General features: G+C 39.7%; 1 protein-coding gene across 4 annotated transcripts in view; it reads right to left on the bottom strand.

Annotated features, from left to right (window-relative positions):
* triob (trio Rho guanine nucleotide exchange factor b) overlaps positions 1–19,749 on the bottom strand; it is a 114,536-nt gene that overhangs the window by 40,239 nt on the left and 54,548 nt on the right. For all 4 annotated transcript variants that reach the window (XM_080897194.1, XM_080897195.1, XM_080897197.1 and 1 more), the window contains 13 exons: positions 18,711–18,902; positions 17,737–17,868; positions 16,553–16,783; positions 15,314–15,436; positions 14,866–15,057; positions 13,145–13,314; positions 12,687–12,861; positions 5,530–5,725; positions 5,014–5,180; positions 1,816–1,935; positions 730–828; positions 551–643; positions 113–262 (listed from right to left, as the gene is read on the bottom strand). In XM_080897194.1, coding sequence (XP_080753320.1) covers positions 113–262; positions 551–643; positions 730–828; positions 1,816–1,935; positions 5,014–5,180; positions 5,530–5,725; positions 12,687–12,861; positions 13,145–13,314; positions 14,866–15,057; positions 15,314–15,436; positions 16,553–16,783; positions 17,737–17,868; positions 18,711–18,902 — 2,040 coding nt within the window. The remainder of the gene's footprint in view (positions 1–112; positions 263–550; positions 644–729; positions 829–1,815; positions 1,936–5,013; positions 5,181–5,529; positions 5,726–12,686; positions 12,862–13,144; positions 13,315–14,865; positions 15,058–15,313; positions 15,437–16,552; positions 16,784–17,736; positions 17,869–18,710; positions 18,903–19,749) is intronic.

Below are 19,749 nucleotides of genomic sequence, written 5' to 3'. Positions count from 1 at the left end.
GTCAGATTTAATTACTGTGCAGGAATGCCATTCTGGATCAGTCCAGGCCACATTAACCCCCCTAAAATGCTGACGTTTATTTTCGTATTTGCAATAAAATCATCGTTCTCACCTTGAGGAAGGCCTCTTTCTGCTCCAGATGTTTGCTGACCATGGGAGTGACATGGTCTGATTCACTGTTAGGGCCCAGTTTATCAGCACCACCGCACCAGTCTTCTTCTCTCTTATACTCCTGCTCGAGGCTTTCTAGCACACTGCACACCTACGACACAGATGACACAGTGCAGTTTGTAAAAAAAAACTGCTCTTCAGTAATCCACTCCTGGTCTACACTTTCATGCAACCTGTGCAAATTCGGGCTGCTGGAAGCAATTTTCTTATCCGAATGTAAGTCTGCAGGCACTAACTTTGGGGACTGATGCTTACCAGGGAAAGAGAATGTTTTTAAACTTAAATTTATACTAAACTTACTCATACACTAAGATCAGATATTACTTTGGTGGCACCCACTCCCACACTCATATGCATTCACGTGCACAAACAATAATACCTGTTCAGAGGTCTTGTAGAAAGCTACAGAAGCATTAACCAGCTTAAGTCTGTCCTCCATCTTTAGCATCAGCTGCTGCCAGTGGTCTGCCACCTTCAAGTCAAACAAAATAAATCAGTTTACCAGCCACTGCACTGCCCGCACTATTTTCCCTCAGAGACAACACAAAGCAACAATACCTTTTCTGCACAGTCTCTGATCATATCCATGTCATAGTGGTTTGCCTGGAGTAGAGCCTCAGCTTTCTGCTGTACCTGCAGCGCGCTCTGATGGGTTTTCTGCACGCAGGGGAAGGGTGATATGAAAAACAATGAATTTCAGGTGGTACATGAATCTGTATATCACAACGATTGCTTTGAAAATTCGACCTCAGCTTCCTCTTGGCCCCACGGGGCACTTTGGTAGAGATCTGTGAACTGGGAAGCAACAAAGTAAAGGCAATATAAACAAAAGCTGTGTCTGATTATAGCTGTGCCATAAAGGTTGTCCTAGAGTGAGCATTTCGGAGAGGAAATGAGATCGAGGGTAACAAAAAAAAAAAAAACAGTATCTGGTGATGTTTGAGTTAAAGTGCATAGCCCGAGAGTAAGGCTTTTGCTTCCTGCTGGACTCGGGGCAGTCGAGGATAAACAAAAGAAAAAAATTAACGATATCTTGCTAGCTTTGATAATATTTTTGTGGGATAAGTCTTAAGTCCGAAGCATCTGCTGTGTACAATTAAGAAAGATATTACTTTTTTCCCTTCACTAGTGCTGGGGTGGGAATCAGGGGTGTGCAGCATGTGTTAAAATTCCACTCTGACTTACACAACAATAAAAAACAATGTTCTTCTATGTGTGAATTGTTGCATGTATGTCAGCGTCGTAGAAGTAGGTCAGGCACAGGCCTGCATTAAAATGAACCAATGCACCCCGAATAATCAGGGGTAAAGAGGAGAAGGAAAATAAGGGGGAAAGGTAAAAGCAGCGAGAGAAGAAAGAGAGGGGTATAGATGCCGGTTATTCATAATTCCATTTCATGGCTGACTTGTGATCAGACGGAGAGGCCGTGTGCAGCGATATCAGCCTTAAAAAGAGTTTTAGAAAAGCAAAAGGTTGGAAGATGAAGGGCAAGAAAGCGACACGGGAGCAGAAGCGAGGATGGAAAAGGCAACTAGACCTTTAAAAATGAATCAAGGTAAACCTGGTGAAAGGGGGAAGGGCGGGGAATTAAGTTTTTACAAAAAACACAGAAGCAAAAAAATGAGGCAGCTGAGTTTCTTGTACCTCTATTGCATGTTGAAATTGTTCGTGCTCCTTTTGCAGCTGTTCGGCCTCTTGTAAGGAACTGGCTGTGATCAGACCTGCGTTCAGCATCGACTCACCATTACGGATCCAACCCAGCACCTACAGCACAACAGAAAGCTTCGAAATTTATCTTCGAAAAGAGTGGGATTAAATTTATTATGACATTTTAAAAACAACTGAAAAACAAAAAAAAGTGGACTGGTCGTTTATTTTTTAGCTACTTCTCTATTCTGCTATATTTTACTGTCGGTACTCTGTGACAGAAATGCTCATTTCCAACTTTTTGATCTTGAAATTATACCCTGCGCACATTTCCCAAACCACCTTCTCTACCCCGCCTTGCATACACGCTGCCTGCAGCGCCCAAAAATCACATTTGCTTTTGTTTTTCACTGGCCTAATTCTAGCCAAAGGTTAGTCTCTCGAAGACACCTCGCTCACTCTCTCTGACTCAGCATGCACGCCTGCTGAGTGGGTGGTAGCAGAACTGCATATGAAGCCTGGCCAGAAAATTAATGACGCTACACAACACTGACACCTGTTTTTGAGAAGTTTTAACAGGGTCAGTGTTTCCATTGCACTTGCAACGACCTGGGGCGGGGCAGGTATGAGGTTAGCTTTTTAATCTCAGAGGAGCTGTGGGGACATGTGGCTTAACACAGATGTGTGAATGAACACTAAACCCTTTTATAATATAGCTCAATATTTTATCAAACCATGGCATAAAAACACAGCTTTATCTATTTACAATCCTTTTATTTCGTTTGAGCTCCCGCTTTTCTATTATAAGGCCTCCAGCAGACCTAATAAGAAACTACTTCTGGGTTTGGGTTAAAAAAACAAACACACAAACTTACACTGGTAAATTTAGCACAGCAATATTTAGAGATAGTTCAGCAGCATAAACACACAAGCTACAATTACAAGATTACTGTTGTTCCCGGCTTTACTGTAAAAGGGTGCAGTTAGAGGATTCAGAGCAGGTTGTGTAATAGCTAAGCTCCCCCGTGTAAGAGAGTGGATGGCAAAAGCTGTTGAAGTGTATTTTACACCGAATTCCTGAAATAATACGCACTAACCACACTGACGATCTCCATCCCAATTCAGATTTTCTGAGCTGAATAAACAATTATCACGCTCTGTAAAAGAGCCGCACCTGCAGCAACCTTTCTCTATGAATGATGAGCAACTGCATTCAGTAACTGAATGAAAACTAACTCCATGCTAACACGCTATCATCATTCTGTCAGCTGTCGTATCATTGTGACGGCAGTGCGTTTGAAATGTTTTGACGCGGCCCTCCTCGAGTATCAATATCATTTTCTTTTCCAGCAACCAAATTTTTTTTCATTAGTTTTAGTTCAAGTTCAAGCCTAAGACTGTTGTTGTTTGGCTGCATCACCACAATAAGAGTCCTTGTTGTGAAAATTGCCTCCGTGTTTGTTGATGTTTGGGTTTCAGATAGCAGCAGGAAAGATTGCTCCACATGATTGTCTTGCTGTAATTGTGTTCCACTACTGAATAGATACTGTTAGGGAATAACTAGATGACATGCAAAACAATAGGAAAGAAACCACATCTGTTTTTGTCTGGATTATTGGTTTTTCTTGTGTTTCTTTGTAACATTGCTGTTTATTCAAGTATTTGAACAAATAGGAATAGATTTTTCTTAATGCTCTGTGCATTAAATGTACAATAAATTAGTGGACACTACACCAAATTTCAAAGTTGCTACTTTTCTAGCTACATTGAAAGACATTTGTGGGTAATATACAGTGATGAGAAAAACGTCATTAAAACAGATCATTATGGAGGGATTTTGGTTCATTCTTCTTTACAATCTTGTTTAAGTTCATTGAGGTTTGTTGGCATTCATTTTAGCACAGCTCTCTTAAAGTCTTACAGTCATTACAGCGCTGAGGTCTGGGCTCTGACTGTGTCGTTACAGCACAGGATTCAGCTCTTTTTCAGCCATTCTGTTGCAGATTTGCTGGTGTGCTCGGGATTATTGTTGCATCTTGAGATGTAGCTGAGACATGACGTCACATTTGAATCCTTTGGTGTACAGAGGAGTTCATAGCTGACAAAAGCATTCAGATTCATAACAAGCCCAAATAATTACCCCTCTACCATCGCGCATGATAGTAGTTAGGAGGTGTTTTTACTCGGTGGTTTTCACCAAATGTGGCAAACAGCTCCACTTTGGTCTTGTCTGTCAAAAGGACATTATTTCAGAAGTTTGCGGTTTGTTCAGATATAACTTAGCAAATCTAAGCTGCGCTGCTATTTTGTTTTCAAAGAGAGGAGGCTTTCTCCTCGCAACTCTTCCAAACAAGCCATACTTGTTCAGTATTTTTCTAATTGTACTGTTATGAACTTTAACATGCTCACTGAGCCTTTTATAGTCTAAGATAAGACCTGAATGCTGAAAACCAGCAAACTGCCAAAACGTCTGCTTTTATAGAGGTGCTCACACTTGCTGATAACAGTTAATCAAGTGCATTTGATTAGCAGCAACTGGCTCCCACTTGCACTTTTAATTCCTAAGGAAGCAGTAAAAGTGTACTTCATTTTTCACAGCACTCTTGTGAGAAAATCTCTATCCGTCATAATGCATGATGCCATGCACCTGGACAGATCAAAGTGGAGTCAAAGAAATTCATATTTAGTATTCTGATGAAAATTGAATGATGGATCAATTATTGCACTGCAAACTAAATTTGCTCATTACTGAATATTTTTGGGAGAAGCAGAATGAATACAGTTAAGAACGAGTGAGAGAGACAGAGAGAAATTGTTGACACAGGATGAGTCATCTACCCATGGTCATGTACAGACACAACATAGTATGTGCTAAAAGGCCGAACTATCACTCTCTGCTGCAGATTCTCAGTATGTTAGCACTGAACTGCCAGAACGGATTTCCATTCAGCAGCGTGACTACAGGAAAAAAGAAGATTCATGTGAATATTCATGTGTGACTATATGTATGGGACACATATATGCAGTTCATAATATATAAATATATTAGGAGTTACCAGATGTCAGAAAACAGTTTCAGGCTTTGTAAGCAGTCATTGTTCTTTTTCTAGCTTTTAGAGAGCTTTTGAAACCCAAGTCAAACCTTAATCGCTGCTTTAGTGTTGCATCTTTGTCTCCCCTGAGTCACATACATACCTGTTTGACTTCAGCCTGCAGATGCCTTAACTGGACACACTGCTCCAAGTGTCTCCTGTGCTGTTCTGCGGCGAGATCCAACTCCTGCTGCTTCTCGTGGAGAAACTCCAGCAGGTCCTGAACCCGTGTGGCCATGTCCACGTCTCGGTCGCATAACAGCTCCACACCTGCAGAAAGTGGACATTCTGTTGTGTTACCAACACTGAAAAAGGTTTTCTAACATAATCAGGATGGTTATACTATACATCACTATATTTCCCAGCATCCATACAACAGCAGCAGCCACAGCTGGATGGCTTCCTATTTTTACACTCTACAAATTATTCATGGAAGGCACGAGTAGAGGAATGAGCTGGGAAATGACAGTAGCAAAGGTTTGGCCTACCAGAAGTCAAATAAGGGACTGAGCTCCCGAGGGTATTTTAGCCCGTGCAGAATTTCCCCTAACGACTGGCACTGGGTCGCCCCCTTGAATAAATACTCAAGGTTTAAATGTATTTATATTCCCTAACTCACCAGACGCCTGGACCTCCGTGACATACTGCAGCAGCTCTTGTCCCTGGTGGATGACATCAAAGGTGAGGTTGTTCATGGTAAGAGCTTTGTCCGCATGATGCTGCAGCCTCTGCTCAGCCAGTGTGAGATCCTCCGTGTCAAAGTCGCTCATCTGCTGTGACAGTTCCTCATTCCATGACTCCAGGTCTGAGATGATCTGAGAGGGGCAGAGGGGGTTAAGGCAGGAAGAAGGGCTAACATGCACATAAAATGGGAGAACGTTTCCTTTTTGTATTATTATTTCCAAAAAGGACAGTGACAATGAAGAAACATTTGCACCAACAGCTGTGCGCTACTTAATCCCAGCAATTTGTCTTCTACACCACAGTTACCCCTCGATCTAGATATATATGTGTATTTTTGGTTAGTTAAAATCATTTTAAATGTATGTTCATTTGGTGTTGAAAAAGGGGGAAAATATATACCAAATGACTATGAATTCAAAAAAAAATCAGGGTTTCTATGTTTAAATATTATCCTGCTAATTCAAAGACAGATGTCTGACAAAAAAACAAAAGAAGAAGAAAGAGGGAAAGAATTGCATTTAAAAATATGACAGCTGTTTCATCTTCAATTAGCAACTCAAGCACTTTAAGAGCTGTAAGCCAGCAGCGCGCTGGCTTCCACAATAATGGATAATATATTACAAATGGTAATAAACGGCTGGTGGAGCAGATGTACCGAGATGTCAGCGCTTGTCTCTGACTGCCCACACAGACTGAATCATGATACCAGGAGCACCTTGATCCTGGCACCATTCAGCTCTGTCTCCATGCTGTCTCGATCTTTTTTGTCTTTCTTGTTTTCAAACCGTGAGTTATAGTTTTGTTGTTTTCTAGAAGGTATTCACCTCTTGCTCTGCAGTCTTTACTTATTGTATCAAGAGAGAGAATCACGTTTTATGAATACTGTTATTACAAGCAAACTTTTTTTTAACTAAACTTGACTTTACACATTCCAAAAGCACTTTAAGCACACAGGTATGCTGGGGAATCACATCTTAATGTCAGATCTGAGCTTTAGAGGGTGATATTTACATTGCTGCATCGGCACAAAATCAACTTATCAGATTTCAATATCCATGCTTTGTGCTGTTTTAGTAATATGAGCAAAATCCTGAAGTTTCTTTCGAGGTCTGACCCTAGTCTCTGTCCTAGTGTAACCCAACAAATGCATGTAAAGAATTTAAAGTTACCTTTGGGTAACTTGAGTCACCGTGCCCTAAAAATCAAAAGTCCAGATAAGAATTAAACATTTTCCTTGAAAATCAAAGCTGTCCTCTTCAAATTATAAACAGTTATCCTGTTATCCTGTTACTGTCATGGTCCTGGGTTTGTGACCAAGTAGTTTGTGCTTGTCTTGAATTGTTAGGTATTTCTGGAATGAGGTTTAAGATAATGTGTTATTTCCTGAGTATAATTTCCTTCTGTTTCTTAGTTTGGTTAATTCTCTGTTCCTTGTTTAGTTTCATTTAGTTCCCTTTTCATGTCCAGTCTTCCCTCTGTGTACCCGTGTTAGTTATTTGTGTCTCCCTGTGTAATCTGTCGTGTCTCCATCTTTATTGGACTTTTTCCTCAGTCTTCTATCTTCTATCTTTCCTCAGTCCCTATCTGGTCCCTCTGTTCCCTCTGTGTCCTGTGTGCGAGTTCTGAATCTGTCTCCGAGTCTCACACATGACAGTTACCCAGAAAACCTCCAACACAGTGAGGAAAAATAAGCCAACTGCTAACAGCCAGGCCAGTGAGTTTCAATATAAGGCAGAAAAATAAAAATCGGGAGACAGTCATACAGAAAATAGATGTTGAAAAAAGGAGAACAGCATTGATGGCATCACGTTCCTAATCATACGTGAATAAGTTAAACCTCCTCAGCCAGTACTGTGCTTAATTTAATCTGTCCCTCAGGTACATCCCCTGATCCAGATTGCCAGATACAGTTATTTTATTCATAATGCAGTTACACTGTACACTGCTAAAAATGTAATTTACTACAGCTTCTACATAACGTGTAATTATACATTTTGCAATGCTTAAGATTGTTACTGGTGTTCTCAGAGAGGTTCGCCTAGTAAGTGTGAGACAGCTGAGAGCTTTAAATATTCCCCCGAGATACAGAAAACAAGCCACAAATTCCAGCAACAAGAAAAACGTTGTGTTTCAAGAGTTTCTATGAATAAATACATATTCTGTGGAGGTATATTCATATTTTGGGAGGTATCAGTCTTCAGCTTCCTGATTTCTTTCTCCTTTTTCACCTCATGACAAAAGCAGACTCAGATGAGAATTGAACCAAGGGGAAAAAAAAGATTTACAAAGTTTAAAACTGATATATTGTAATTATTCAAAGCAATGCATGCATGAAAGTCTACTTCACAGGAAGGTCCTAATTGTAACTATTGAATAAGTATACAAAAGGCGAGATAGACCACTTCTACAACAGAGAACATTACCCTGTCTCCAAATGAAAAAGTGCCTCTGCTTTCTGCGCTGTGCTGTAGGAGTTTGGATTAATAGAATAAAATCTGCTCTGTACAGAGACACAATTTTTCTTTCAGTTAACACACAGGATAATCTTATCAAGCTTCCATAAGACAATAACAGATAATACCTTCTTAAACCAATATGATGATTTTTACAAATCTGGCAACAAAGTTTTAACAAACTTACCAAGCGCTCATTTAGACTCTGCTCTCCTCTCCTCTTACAGTTGAGTAAAATGCCCTCTGAGTACAAAAAGACCATTTCCTTAATCTACAAAGTCTGAAATGACTAACTAATGGAGGAGAAGTGTCCCCTCTGACTGTTTTGGTCTTGGTGCTATGCACTCATACACAGCTTTTGTCAGGCAATAAAGCACTGAGGGAGGGGTGTGCGTCTCACCTCAACCAGTGCCCTCATCTAACATACACACCCCCCCAAGTTAAGCCAGGAGGGAGTGTCGTTGTGCAACTGCGCGTGTGTGGAGTGGCAGGAATGCCTTTTCCACTCATCATATTCCTCAAAGTCCCTCTGTTAATCCTGTGTGCAAGAGTGGGTGTACCTGACCTGACACGCACATGTAATATACACCCCTTCATATAATACTACATTTTAAAAGCTTTACATATTGTAATGTTTTGACTCTACATTATATTTAAGAGGTTTAAGAGGTTTGTGCTCACCTTTTTATGTGGGCCCACAGTAGTCAAGAAATCACCCGAGACGTCTGCCCGTCTGACCACTAAATCCTGCTCGACCACCGTGGAAGTAACCCCATTAGCACTCTACAATTGCCCGCATCCTCCACCAAAGCTGTCGCGAAATCAATCAATGTAGAGCAGTGTCACAAACCACGGAGGCCCCAGAAAAGTCCGCCCGGAGAAAACATCAATATATGTCTTCTGACCAAAATACATGTTTTGGATACTTATAAAGCAGTGGGGTACACGCCCCCCCCCCATGGCGTCAATGACAGATTAAAATAGGTTCCAGACAATGTTGGATAACACCTCCCACCCACTCCATAACATGTTGGTCAGTCACAGGAGCTCGTTCAGTGAGAGACTGAGATTACCGAAAAGCACCACTGAACGACACAGGAAATCATTCCTGCCTGTGGCCATCTCCCTGTACAACGCATCCACTTAACACACTGTTTGCTGCTACAGCTACACATGTTTCTTTTCCAACTATTTATTTATAAGTGACTTATGTATGTATGTATGTATATATATGTATATATTGTACTATTCTTAGTTAGCGTATTGTCTGTCTTGTCTTAATGTTGGTTTAAAATGGAGCACTGTAACAAAAAATAATTTCCCCCAGGGATCAATAAAGTATTCTGATTCTGATTCTGATTCTGATTAGTCACAGTTAATCGTACATCTTTAATAGCTATAAGCAGACATAGAACTTCTCTTTTCTATAACACCTTCCATACAAGGTAATAAACTTCAAGCCCTCAGGGTCTCTGGAGCTAATTATTGACTCTGATCGTCTGTTACCAAGTAGAATAAAATATAGTAAGACACCAAATGAGTTGAGGCCTCAGGCCGGACACATTCCTAGATTATATGTATTATATGTACTGTAAGCATGCATTGCAGTTATCCTTCTATGTTCTAGTTTCCCTCAGCATGTATCACCTGGACAGTCACGCCAGTGAAGCTTAAGACCCTCAATGAACCGAACATCAACTCGAAATAAGCACAGATATGCAATGTGTATGAAATACTTCTGACTGTACCTGTAATAAAAGTTAACATAATGGAAGGATCCTCAAATGGACATCTTCAATAAACAACTGTAATGCAGTATCAATACTGTGAGAAATATTATTACATGAAATAATGCTGTAAAGAATGTTATTAATGCAATTATAATGATGCAGATTATATGGCAGCAATAAAATAATTTCTGTATCTCCACAATACTTATGGTTAGTAGATTCTTCTTAAGTTAACGATATTTTTGTTCAGATGAAGAGAGCAGACAACTCAACACTTAACATGCTAGCTGATATGTGACGAGCATTTTTAACATATTTATCATTTGCTACTAATAACATTACAACCAGGTTTATTTTAAGGATATTAATAGAAACGTACCCATTGACTGTTTATAGACTGTTAGAGACGCTAATAAAAGCCTTGCGATTCTTACAGTTCTTCATAATATTCACAAACATATGTGAGTCTAAGTCATTTATCAGTTGGGTAACTGTTAACAAATGAACTTTTTTAGTTTTATAGGATACATTTTTGTTATACATTTATTTGCAGTCAAGTATGCATTTTTGCAGCTATTACATTTATTAACATTTGCTATGTTATGCTGTACTATGCTTTATTATGCTAAAAGATGACAAAAGACGCTTATTATTAGATAATTACATAATCATATCTTCATTAACGCGCTCACCAGACACTTTGTGGGGTTCACCTGTTTGACTGCTCGTGAATGAAAATATCCGATTAGCCAAACACAGGCAGCGACATTTACGCATGTCAACATGGTCTTGAGACATCCTGTTCAAACTCAAGCTAAACGTCAGAGTGGGGGAAAATTTTCCCACACTGATGTCTCTAGAGTTTAAAGAGAATGGTCTGAATAAGGGAAAATCAGTGAGTGTGAGTTCTCTGGGTGCGTTATTGATTAGAGCGAATGACCAGATAGTTTCAAGCTGATAGGAAGACAACAGTAACTCAAATAACCACTTGTTACAACCAAGCTGTGTAGATCAGCATTTCTGGACATGCAGTGTGGCAAACCTCGAAGCAGATGAGCTACAGCAGCAGACGACCACCACAGATTCTGCTCATGCCAGCTAAGAATGGGAAACTGAGGCTGCAGTTCACACGAGCTCACTAAATTTAGAGAATAGAAGATTTGATAAACGTTTTCTGGTCTCATGAGTCTCGATTTCTGCTGTGACATTCACATGGTTGGGCCACAATTTTCTGTAAATAGCATAAAAACACAGTCCTATCTTGTATTGTATTAACGTTTAGAGCCAATGGTGGGAAAATATGCGTGACCGATATTTTCATGCCACACTTTGGGGCCCTTAGTATCAACTGAGCATTTAAACACTGCAGTCTGCCTGAGTTTTGTTGCTGACCATTTTCATCCCTTCACAAAGCTGAAATTATCTCAAACTGGTTTCTTGAACAAGACAATGAGCTGACTGTATTCAAATGGCATAGACAGCCATAGATCCCAGAGCAACTTTGGCATGTGGTGAAAAGAGAGATTCACATCATGGATGCACAGCCAACAAATCTGCAGCAACTGTGTGATGCTATCATGTCAATGTGCAGCAAAATCTCTGATGAATGTTTCTAACACCTTTGTTGAATCAATGCCACAAAGAATTAAGGAAGCAAAAGTAAGTCTAATCCAGTACTAGTAGGTTGTACCTAACAAGGTGGCTGATGAGTGTAAAGTAAAGCCAAGAGATAATCAGGAGACTCATTCTGTGGGCTTTCCATTTACCATCATCATCATCATCATCATCATCATCATCATCATTATCGCAGGATCACCAAACCAAGTTACAGTCATCCACTTACCATGAGTGCTGGTGCTCTATGGAGTAGCTGTTTAAGCTATTTTTATTCTGGACCAAAAACACTAAACTTACCACCCACAGAAACCACAAGTGATGAGTTTATAATTGAAAACCATTTTCCAAGATTAATATATTCATTATGTCCTCAATAATGACTTTCCACATCTCTTCTTCTTACTTACATGATTCTTATTAATACAATCCTGCATCTCTTTTCAGTGCGTTTGCTTCTAAAGTGCCAGAGTGTAATTCTTCTGTCAGCACAGTATGGCTCAACAAATCTAATTTGATAGCCATGATAAAAATAAAAGCAATGCTTTCTTTCTTTCTTTCTTTCTTTCTTTCTTTCTTTCTTTCTTTCTTTCTTTCTTTCTTTCTTTCTTTCTTTCTTTCTTTCTTTCTTTCTTTCTTTCTTTCTTTCTTTCTGTTTAAGAGCAGCGCTCATTTCTGAGCACCAGCTGAGTACAGCGTTCACTCTCACAGCAAGATGCTAAGGAATTAGCAAACTGCTAACTGGGGAGGGGGAGACATAACTGGAGCGAGTCAGTGGATGAGATTCATCGAGTGGAACTAAACACTTTTTTAATGTAGCGCACGTGTGAGTATGACTGTGAATTTAGCCGAGATTTAAACCAGCTGGAATCCTCACTCCAGGACTGAATCTTCCTTTCACGCTGTAATGGTCCATCAGCTCACAGTCACAGTCATTTTGGTTTGCCAGTAAGCCCGCTGTCACATGTAATTGATCTTTTCAACAGCCAATAAGAAAAAACAAATTGGCTGATATGATACATTCTGTTATTTCTTTCTTAGCGTATCACATGTGTAGCACTTTGTTTTTCATGTCCAAACTTTTAGTCTTTTTGGTCCCTGCTGTACACCTTAATTTCTCCCTTTTCATTGAAAACACCTTCCTGCGGTGTGGATATTTGAAACATTCTGTCTTCGCTTTTACATCTAAAGATCACGAGTTCTACTATTCTGGTGTTTCTTGTTCTGTCTTCCTCACTCTCACTTTAAAAATAAATATGCATCATACACCAACCCTCTATTTTCCGCCTACTTACGTCAATTGCGTCCCTTTCAAAGATGCGGAGCTGGAGGAAGAGCTCAAGTTTGATCTTCCTTTCCTGGAACAACTCCTCCATCTGGCCCTGGGCCTCGTCCAGCTGCTGCAGCACGCTCTCAATGTGGGCCATGGAGCTGTTGTGCGGAGTCTTGTTGCTCGAGATGGCAGAGTCTCTGTAAGCAGGGGTTAAATGGAGAGGACTTTGTTCCCAATTTTTGTCAAGTCATTCTGTTAGAAATCACCCTCACCCATTTTTCCCAGTGTATTCTTCTATCAGCGCTTCTTGTTTTCCTTTTATCTCATGAACACATGATTGTTGAATAATTGGAAAATATGTGTAACCCAAGGCCATCTCCAGATGGCAAATGTGACAGATGATCAGATGAACATTGAATATTACAATATTCAGACTTTAGTGAGGCATTTAAAAATGTAATAATACTAATAAATGATCACCTGAGCTGTTGTATGAGGTCCTCTCCTTCCTTTATAACATTGACTGTTGCCTGCAGGGTGGTCTGCTGCTGCTGGCCGAATCGCTTGATCAGATCCTGGACTGCCTCGACTGACTCTGCGTAAACATCATCCAGCAGTTCTTTCTGAAGCTCCTCCAGCCATGTCCACAGCTAAGTGTGATCGACAAAGAAAAAAAAGCCAGTTCAAATGTAGAGAAAAACAGCACAATAATCTGCAGACACATGTTTGAGGGTGGTGCATATAGTGGTGTGAGTTAAACAGAAATCTAAGAATAAACAGACGAGCTGCCAAATGGATAGACAAGAGATATGAGACAGAAATCAACAACAAATCAAATCCAACCAGTTCTTTTCAAAGCTGGTGTTTTGTGAATGGTCATCTTTGTAACAGATTAGCCATCTGGGTGAATTGGCTCAGGGTACTGAAGCCCTGGCATACGGTCCAGGCTGCAGGGGAGAGACCCTGGCACCCATTGTTTGTCTAACACCCACGCTGCCAACACAAAAACATGCCTACTTTTGATATTGTTCACTGCGTTAACTATGTTACATATTACATGGTTTCCATACTGACACAGACCATTAAAAATGTGTGAAAAGTGAAATCAAGTGAGCGACTAATTTTTCAGAACAAATGCTTCTCTCTTTGTCAAAGCCCTTGTCTGAGAATTTCTGATTAAATAAAGATGGCTACTTTTATTAGTCCGAGCCTTCTGATCAGTTAGCTTCGTGGAAAACAGGTAAACTGCTTCTTATACAATGTAGTTCATGCCCTGTCATCACAGTAAATTTGCCCTCTATCACACTGGACTGCATCCAAAGGATTCTGCAGCACTTGAAGAAGTGATGGGCAGCAGAGTTGGAAACATTCACTTGTACAAACATATGCATGCAGAGAAAAGAATCATAGTGGCACAAACACAAACACACATGCTCAGAAATGCACGTGCGCTCACACAGATAGCGTACTGCTATCATTGTGAGCTGACAGATGGGATGAAGGAGATTAGTCCATATGGGCATTAAAGACTAGCTTCATTAATAATACCTAGGCTCTTACTGTCTATGAGTCTATGTAAACAGGATGTAGTGTTAACACATGCAGAGAGCACTGCCTTTCCGTCTGGGAAGGTTAATTTTGACAGTCAAAGATGCTCAAAAGAGTTATTTCAAGGAGTGCTTAGCACAAATGCATTTTTACAGCTCCCTAAAGGCTTAAGAAGACAACCTAAAGACCCGCCTGCCTTAATCAAAGTCAAGGAGAAGGCAGATGAGGTCAGATTACCTTTGTATGGCGTGTGAATGGTTACTACAGAGGCAAAAGAAAATTATACTCTTTGTTTTTTACAAACAGCATAATGATTGTTGCAGGAACACATCTGGAACCAATCTGATGCATTTATACAAACACACTTTACATAAATTGCTACGGCTATTCAACATAGCCTGCATGTGAAAATGCCAGAGCAAAGTTAGCCTGCGGAGTTTATTGCATTTCAGCTGGAGCTGCAACAAAAATATGAAGACAGGTAACTCAGTTTAAAATATGTTTCTTAATACAGAATAAACATCATTGCATCATTTTTATACACGCTGTCCTCTTACTGTATTAGTCGCATTAAATTCTAGCAATAAGCAAAACGGAGGAGTGAAATCAATGCTGCAAACAGGACAAGTTGAAGCAGGGAGAGGGACACACACCTCTTTGACATGTGTGTGGAAGGCAACAGACATGTCCAGCAGCACTTTACGTTGCTCGACACGTCGCACAAAATCCTGGATGCGGTCTTCAAGCTGGTGGGCGGCCTGGTAAATTTCCTCTGGGTCGCACTCTCCGGTCTGGGCCAGCTGCTCTGCAGCCTCTAGTAACTTGTCAGCATTGGTGTAGGTGTTCTGAAAGATTAAATACATTTAAAATGGGAATATTCTATCTCTTCCAAGTGACCTTTACAAGAAGAACTTTACTTACTTTCTCTTGTCATTTTTGTCACAACTTATTAAACTGAACGTACCAACTCAACATTTTGCTTTGTTTTGGGTTGTTTTTTGTCAAGTCTACACAGTGAAATACTGTTTTCAGGTTGTTGCAAAAATAATAAATTGATGGGAAAAAGTACGTCACAGAACAAAAAGTGTTTGCTTTGCTCACCTGTGCAACCTCTTCAAAGTCTTCATGCCTTTTCTGTAAAGCCCTGGCTCTGTGCAAAGACTTTCCAACACCTGTATGTTTGCTAAGGAAGGCCTCACCGTGATTTTCTATCCAGTCCAGCACCTTTAAAAACACACACAAACACATGCAGACACACAAGCACATTTAAACAGGTAAAAATAAGCAGTGCATTTGAGGATGCAGTACGTATTTCCCAGCAGTAGGGGGTACAATCGCCTGCATTTAGACCACATTAATTACAGCAGTCTATAGATGTCATCTCTCTGCTTCTCCCCACCCCCTTTTCTTTACTCCTTTCCTCCATATGCAGTCTGTCATGTTTAAATTACAGCCTGGGTGACTGGGTTTTGCTTCAGTGTAAATCCAAAGCAGTGTAAAGAGTCAGCATTCCCATTGTGGCTGTGAACAGATATAAGTCTTTGTACTTATTAATAACCTTATTATTTATTAAACAGATGGCCTAACTCCATCTGTTTCTATGTGGGGTTGTGAAAGGGATTTTCAACATCTCTGAGAGAATATTTTGATGAGACAAACACATATGAACATGCACACAATGCCCTCGACACATTATGTGACAGTAAATTGCATCACCATGGAAACCACTACCAAGAGAAAAAGGTGATAAAGAAGAGATGGGGAAGACAGAAGCATAGATGTACAGCAAGAATGAGTGAGAGAGAAGGAGAGGTGGAAGAGGGGTTCCTGCCCAGAGGACAGAAATACACCAACTCAGAACTTTGATCTAAGAACTTGATCCCACCACAGCCACACATAGAGACGCTCACTCAAAAGAAATTAAAAAAAATCCCAGAGGAACTTAAAAAAAGCTACTGAAATAACTGGAGATTATTATATCGTATTCTTAATATCACCCCCTCATTTTTTAAATTCAATTTCCAGTTTGAACTGGAAAATACAAATATTTATAAGATTCAATAACCCTAAAATTGACATATAATGACAAGCCTAGGAAATCGCTCTTCATTGACATCCTCTCAAGCTCTCAGAGTAAAAAATGCTTAAGTGGACGGATTCCTGGATTGGATAGTTAAGTAGCCAGAGTACAGACAATTTAAGTCTACAGGGAAACTAATTCAGACATAAGGGCAAGATGGGACAGCACTTTATGCAATTCCTACTGTACTGTCGTTGTGTGGGCGTTGAGAGTCTCAGCAAAGCCAGGTTTTGCTGTGGATGTTTGCACACATTTCTTACTTGCTGTACATCCTGCTGAAAGACACACAGCTGCAGGCGCTGATGCAGACGGACTTTGCGATGCTGCCAGATGTTTTCCAGTTGCCTTTGATGATGCAACACCTCATGGATGATATCCAAAACATGATGCACAGCCTTGGAGTAGTTAGCTGATGCCATCAACGAATCTGCACTTCCTGGGGTCAAGGGTCGCTGCAGTTTGTCCAACAGAGACTTGCCATCCTGGCTTACCTTTGAAAGTTGATGGGCAGTGTGACATTTAGTACTGGGTGGATCTGATGCGTTTGATGCTGTAAGTAGACTTAGAATATTAATATTAATACAAAACTAAAATAATTTGAATATTATATATGTATAATATATGTTCTTTATAATTTAATTCAAAAAGTTAAAACTATTACGTAATCTATATTCATTTACATGCTGTATAGAAACATTTCAAGGCATTTTATGTAATTTTGAAAATGATGGGCTATGGCTCATGAAAATCAGAGTCTAAGATCTCATATTATTAGAATATTTCCTAAGATAAATAAAAACAGGATTTCTAATGTAGAAATGTGGAATTTCTGGAATTTTTGGGCTTCCTCTTGACAATATCGCATAGATTCTCTGTGGAGTTGGCTGGCTAGTCAAGCGTACCAGTAACATGGTCAGCAAACCATTTAGAAGTAGTTTTACCACTCTGGGAAGATGCTAAGCATCTCCATAAGGTTTGTCAACAGACTGAAGCAGGAAGTGCTCTAAAATCTCATGGGAGGCGACTACTATAGCACACAGTGGACCAACCACTACTAAATACCAGTAGATAACATAACACCCCTAATGTATGTTTTTAACTGAATATTGTTTTAGATTTCTTAGCTGGAGGCAGTGAATCTACCAATTTCAAACTAAATTTCAAACATTGTTTAATTTGTGTTATTTGCTTTATTTTAAGTTGTGAAACTAACTAAAACCCAAAGAGATGTATCGATGGAGAAAGTTTCCATTGTTGCTGAAGGCATGTGTGAATATTTTGAATGCACGATTTGCATAATCATCACATCTATTGTTTGTATTCCATAGAGTCACAATGATATTTGTATATATATTTGTATACTCTGTGTGTTTGCATGCTTATTTGTGTCGCGCACTTATGGTTCGGACGCACTGTCTCCGCAAATGTGCCTGTTTCTACTGACCTCAGAGTATGCTGTGGTGATGTGCTCATACAGCCCCTGGTGATGATGGATTGTGTCTTCCAGATCCTGGAGTTCAGAGGGCAGCTCTCCCTCACCACATGCCTTACACCACGGCTCCACTTTACTCATGTACTGCGAAAAAAGACAGATATACAGTATTTGTATAGAAACACAAGTACAGCATCATACAAATGCTATTAAGACCGAACAAGCAGGTCAGTTAAAGATTACAATAGCTTTAATATGTCTTCGAAAGTCATTTTTGCACACAAATAATAACCCTGAAGTTTTCTATCCAGATGGTGGTGCATATGAGAATTTCTATGGGAGGACCAACACAGTCAAAAAGAGAAAAGTAAGACATCACTTGGAAAAAGAAAGACAGAGTGATGGTATTTATTCACAAAACTGTGAACAACTGATGGATTTTGATCTTATATGTCACTTACAAGGAAGTCTTGGGCATGAAAGACCACACAGAAAAAGAGCCACTCAGCAAACAACAGTTGTCAACAACTAATGTTCTGCTACTGCATCCGTAAGCAAAACAGTTTAAAGTAGTACTGATCATTTAAATGGTCTCTCATTGGCAAGGTTCCACAGTAACCTCAGGGGCTTTAAATTGGAAAGTTTTTTTTTAATCTAAATGTATAAGTAAGAGTACAAGTAAGAGTAGAAAATTACACAAAGCTGTAATATGGTTTAGATGACAAAAACACATCATTACATAACAGATCATATGCTGCATGCTCCAATTATTGTTTGCACAGCATGTACTAAATGAATGTAAGAACTCACAACTTTATAAATACATGCAGATATTCTGATGCTTTCAAGCAGAGCTGCCAACAGCGCATTTACGTCTGCCAAAAAAAGTCTTTTTGCACATATAGAAAAGAAGAAATGTGCATCTATTATGCACACATGTATTACTATAATATCAGAAGTGTAATTAATTTTTTGCATCCCAGTACCTGATCTGCTTTCTGGTGGAAGCTGGCAGACATCTCCAGCAAGGTGCTGCGTTCGTCCAGTGCTGCAGCAAAGGCCTTCCACTCTTGCTCCAGCTGGCTTGAGATCTGCTGGATCTGCTGAGAGGCATAGTGGCTGGACTCCAGGAGCCGATTTCCAACAGACATGATTCGATTGATGTTCACATACACATTCTGTTTTTCAGAGAGAAACAGATACAGAGAAAAAAAAACCCAAAACATATTAAAAATTATTTAATATGGTTTTACTCTTTTAATTAATTTCAGTTCTATACAAAAGAAAAGAAAAGCTACATTTATATAAAGAGTGCTCTTATCGTTAATATTTGGACATCTTCAGTGTAGTCTGTCATTCAAAGTATATCCAGTCTTCAAATGGCCCAGACTGTCACTGTTCATTCAAAGCAATTAAAGTTATATGTGGAAAAAACAGTGGCTAAAATTATTTATCACATATAAATAATTATAAAATAAAATAACCTCTGTCCTCACACACACACACACACACACACACACACACACACACACACACACACACACACACACACACACACACACACACACGGGAGACATACCCCCATGTGAATAATAAAAAAGCCCATTTGCCTCTTAATCTTTCAGTCTTTTTTAATATATGGGCCCCAAGCTGTTTTGTGTAGATAGGCATGGATCAGCAAACGCTAATTAACAACTGTGTTAACAGCGTGTTATTATTCTATTCAATTACTGCTCCTGGAGCCTATTATGGCTCTTAGCTAGCTTGTTTCAATCACAATGGGAAGGAAAGATGAACCAAACACCAGCTACGACCCTTAAAGCAGTTTTCATCAAAGCTGTGGACACTGGATTTACTTTGTTCAACTCAGGAAGCTTTGAGTTTGTCTGTTTTTATATTAGGGTTTAGAGAGATTTTAAACAGCTCTGCATTTGCGTGTACTGTAGAAGAACAATCCATACTGTGCAGAATCAACACTGAAACGTGCTCGATACAATCTGATGTTGGTTCAAGGATAAGAGCGAC

Source organism: Rhamphochromis sp. 'chilingali' (genome assembly GCF_963969265.1).
Source record: "Rhamphochromis sp. 'chilingali' genome assembly, chromosome: 11".
Classification (NCBI taxonomy): domain Eukaryota; kingdom Metazoa; phylum Chordata; class Actinopteri; order Cichliformes; family Cichlidae; genus Rhamphochromis; species Rhamphochromis sp. 'chilingali'.
This window is presented reverse-complemented; position numbering and strand designations above follow the sequence as displayed.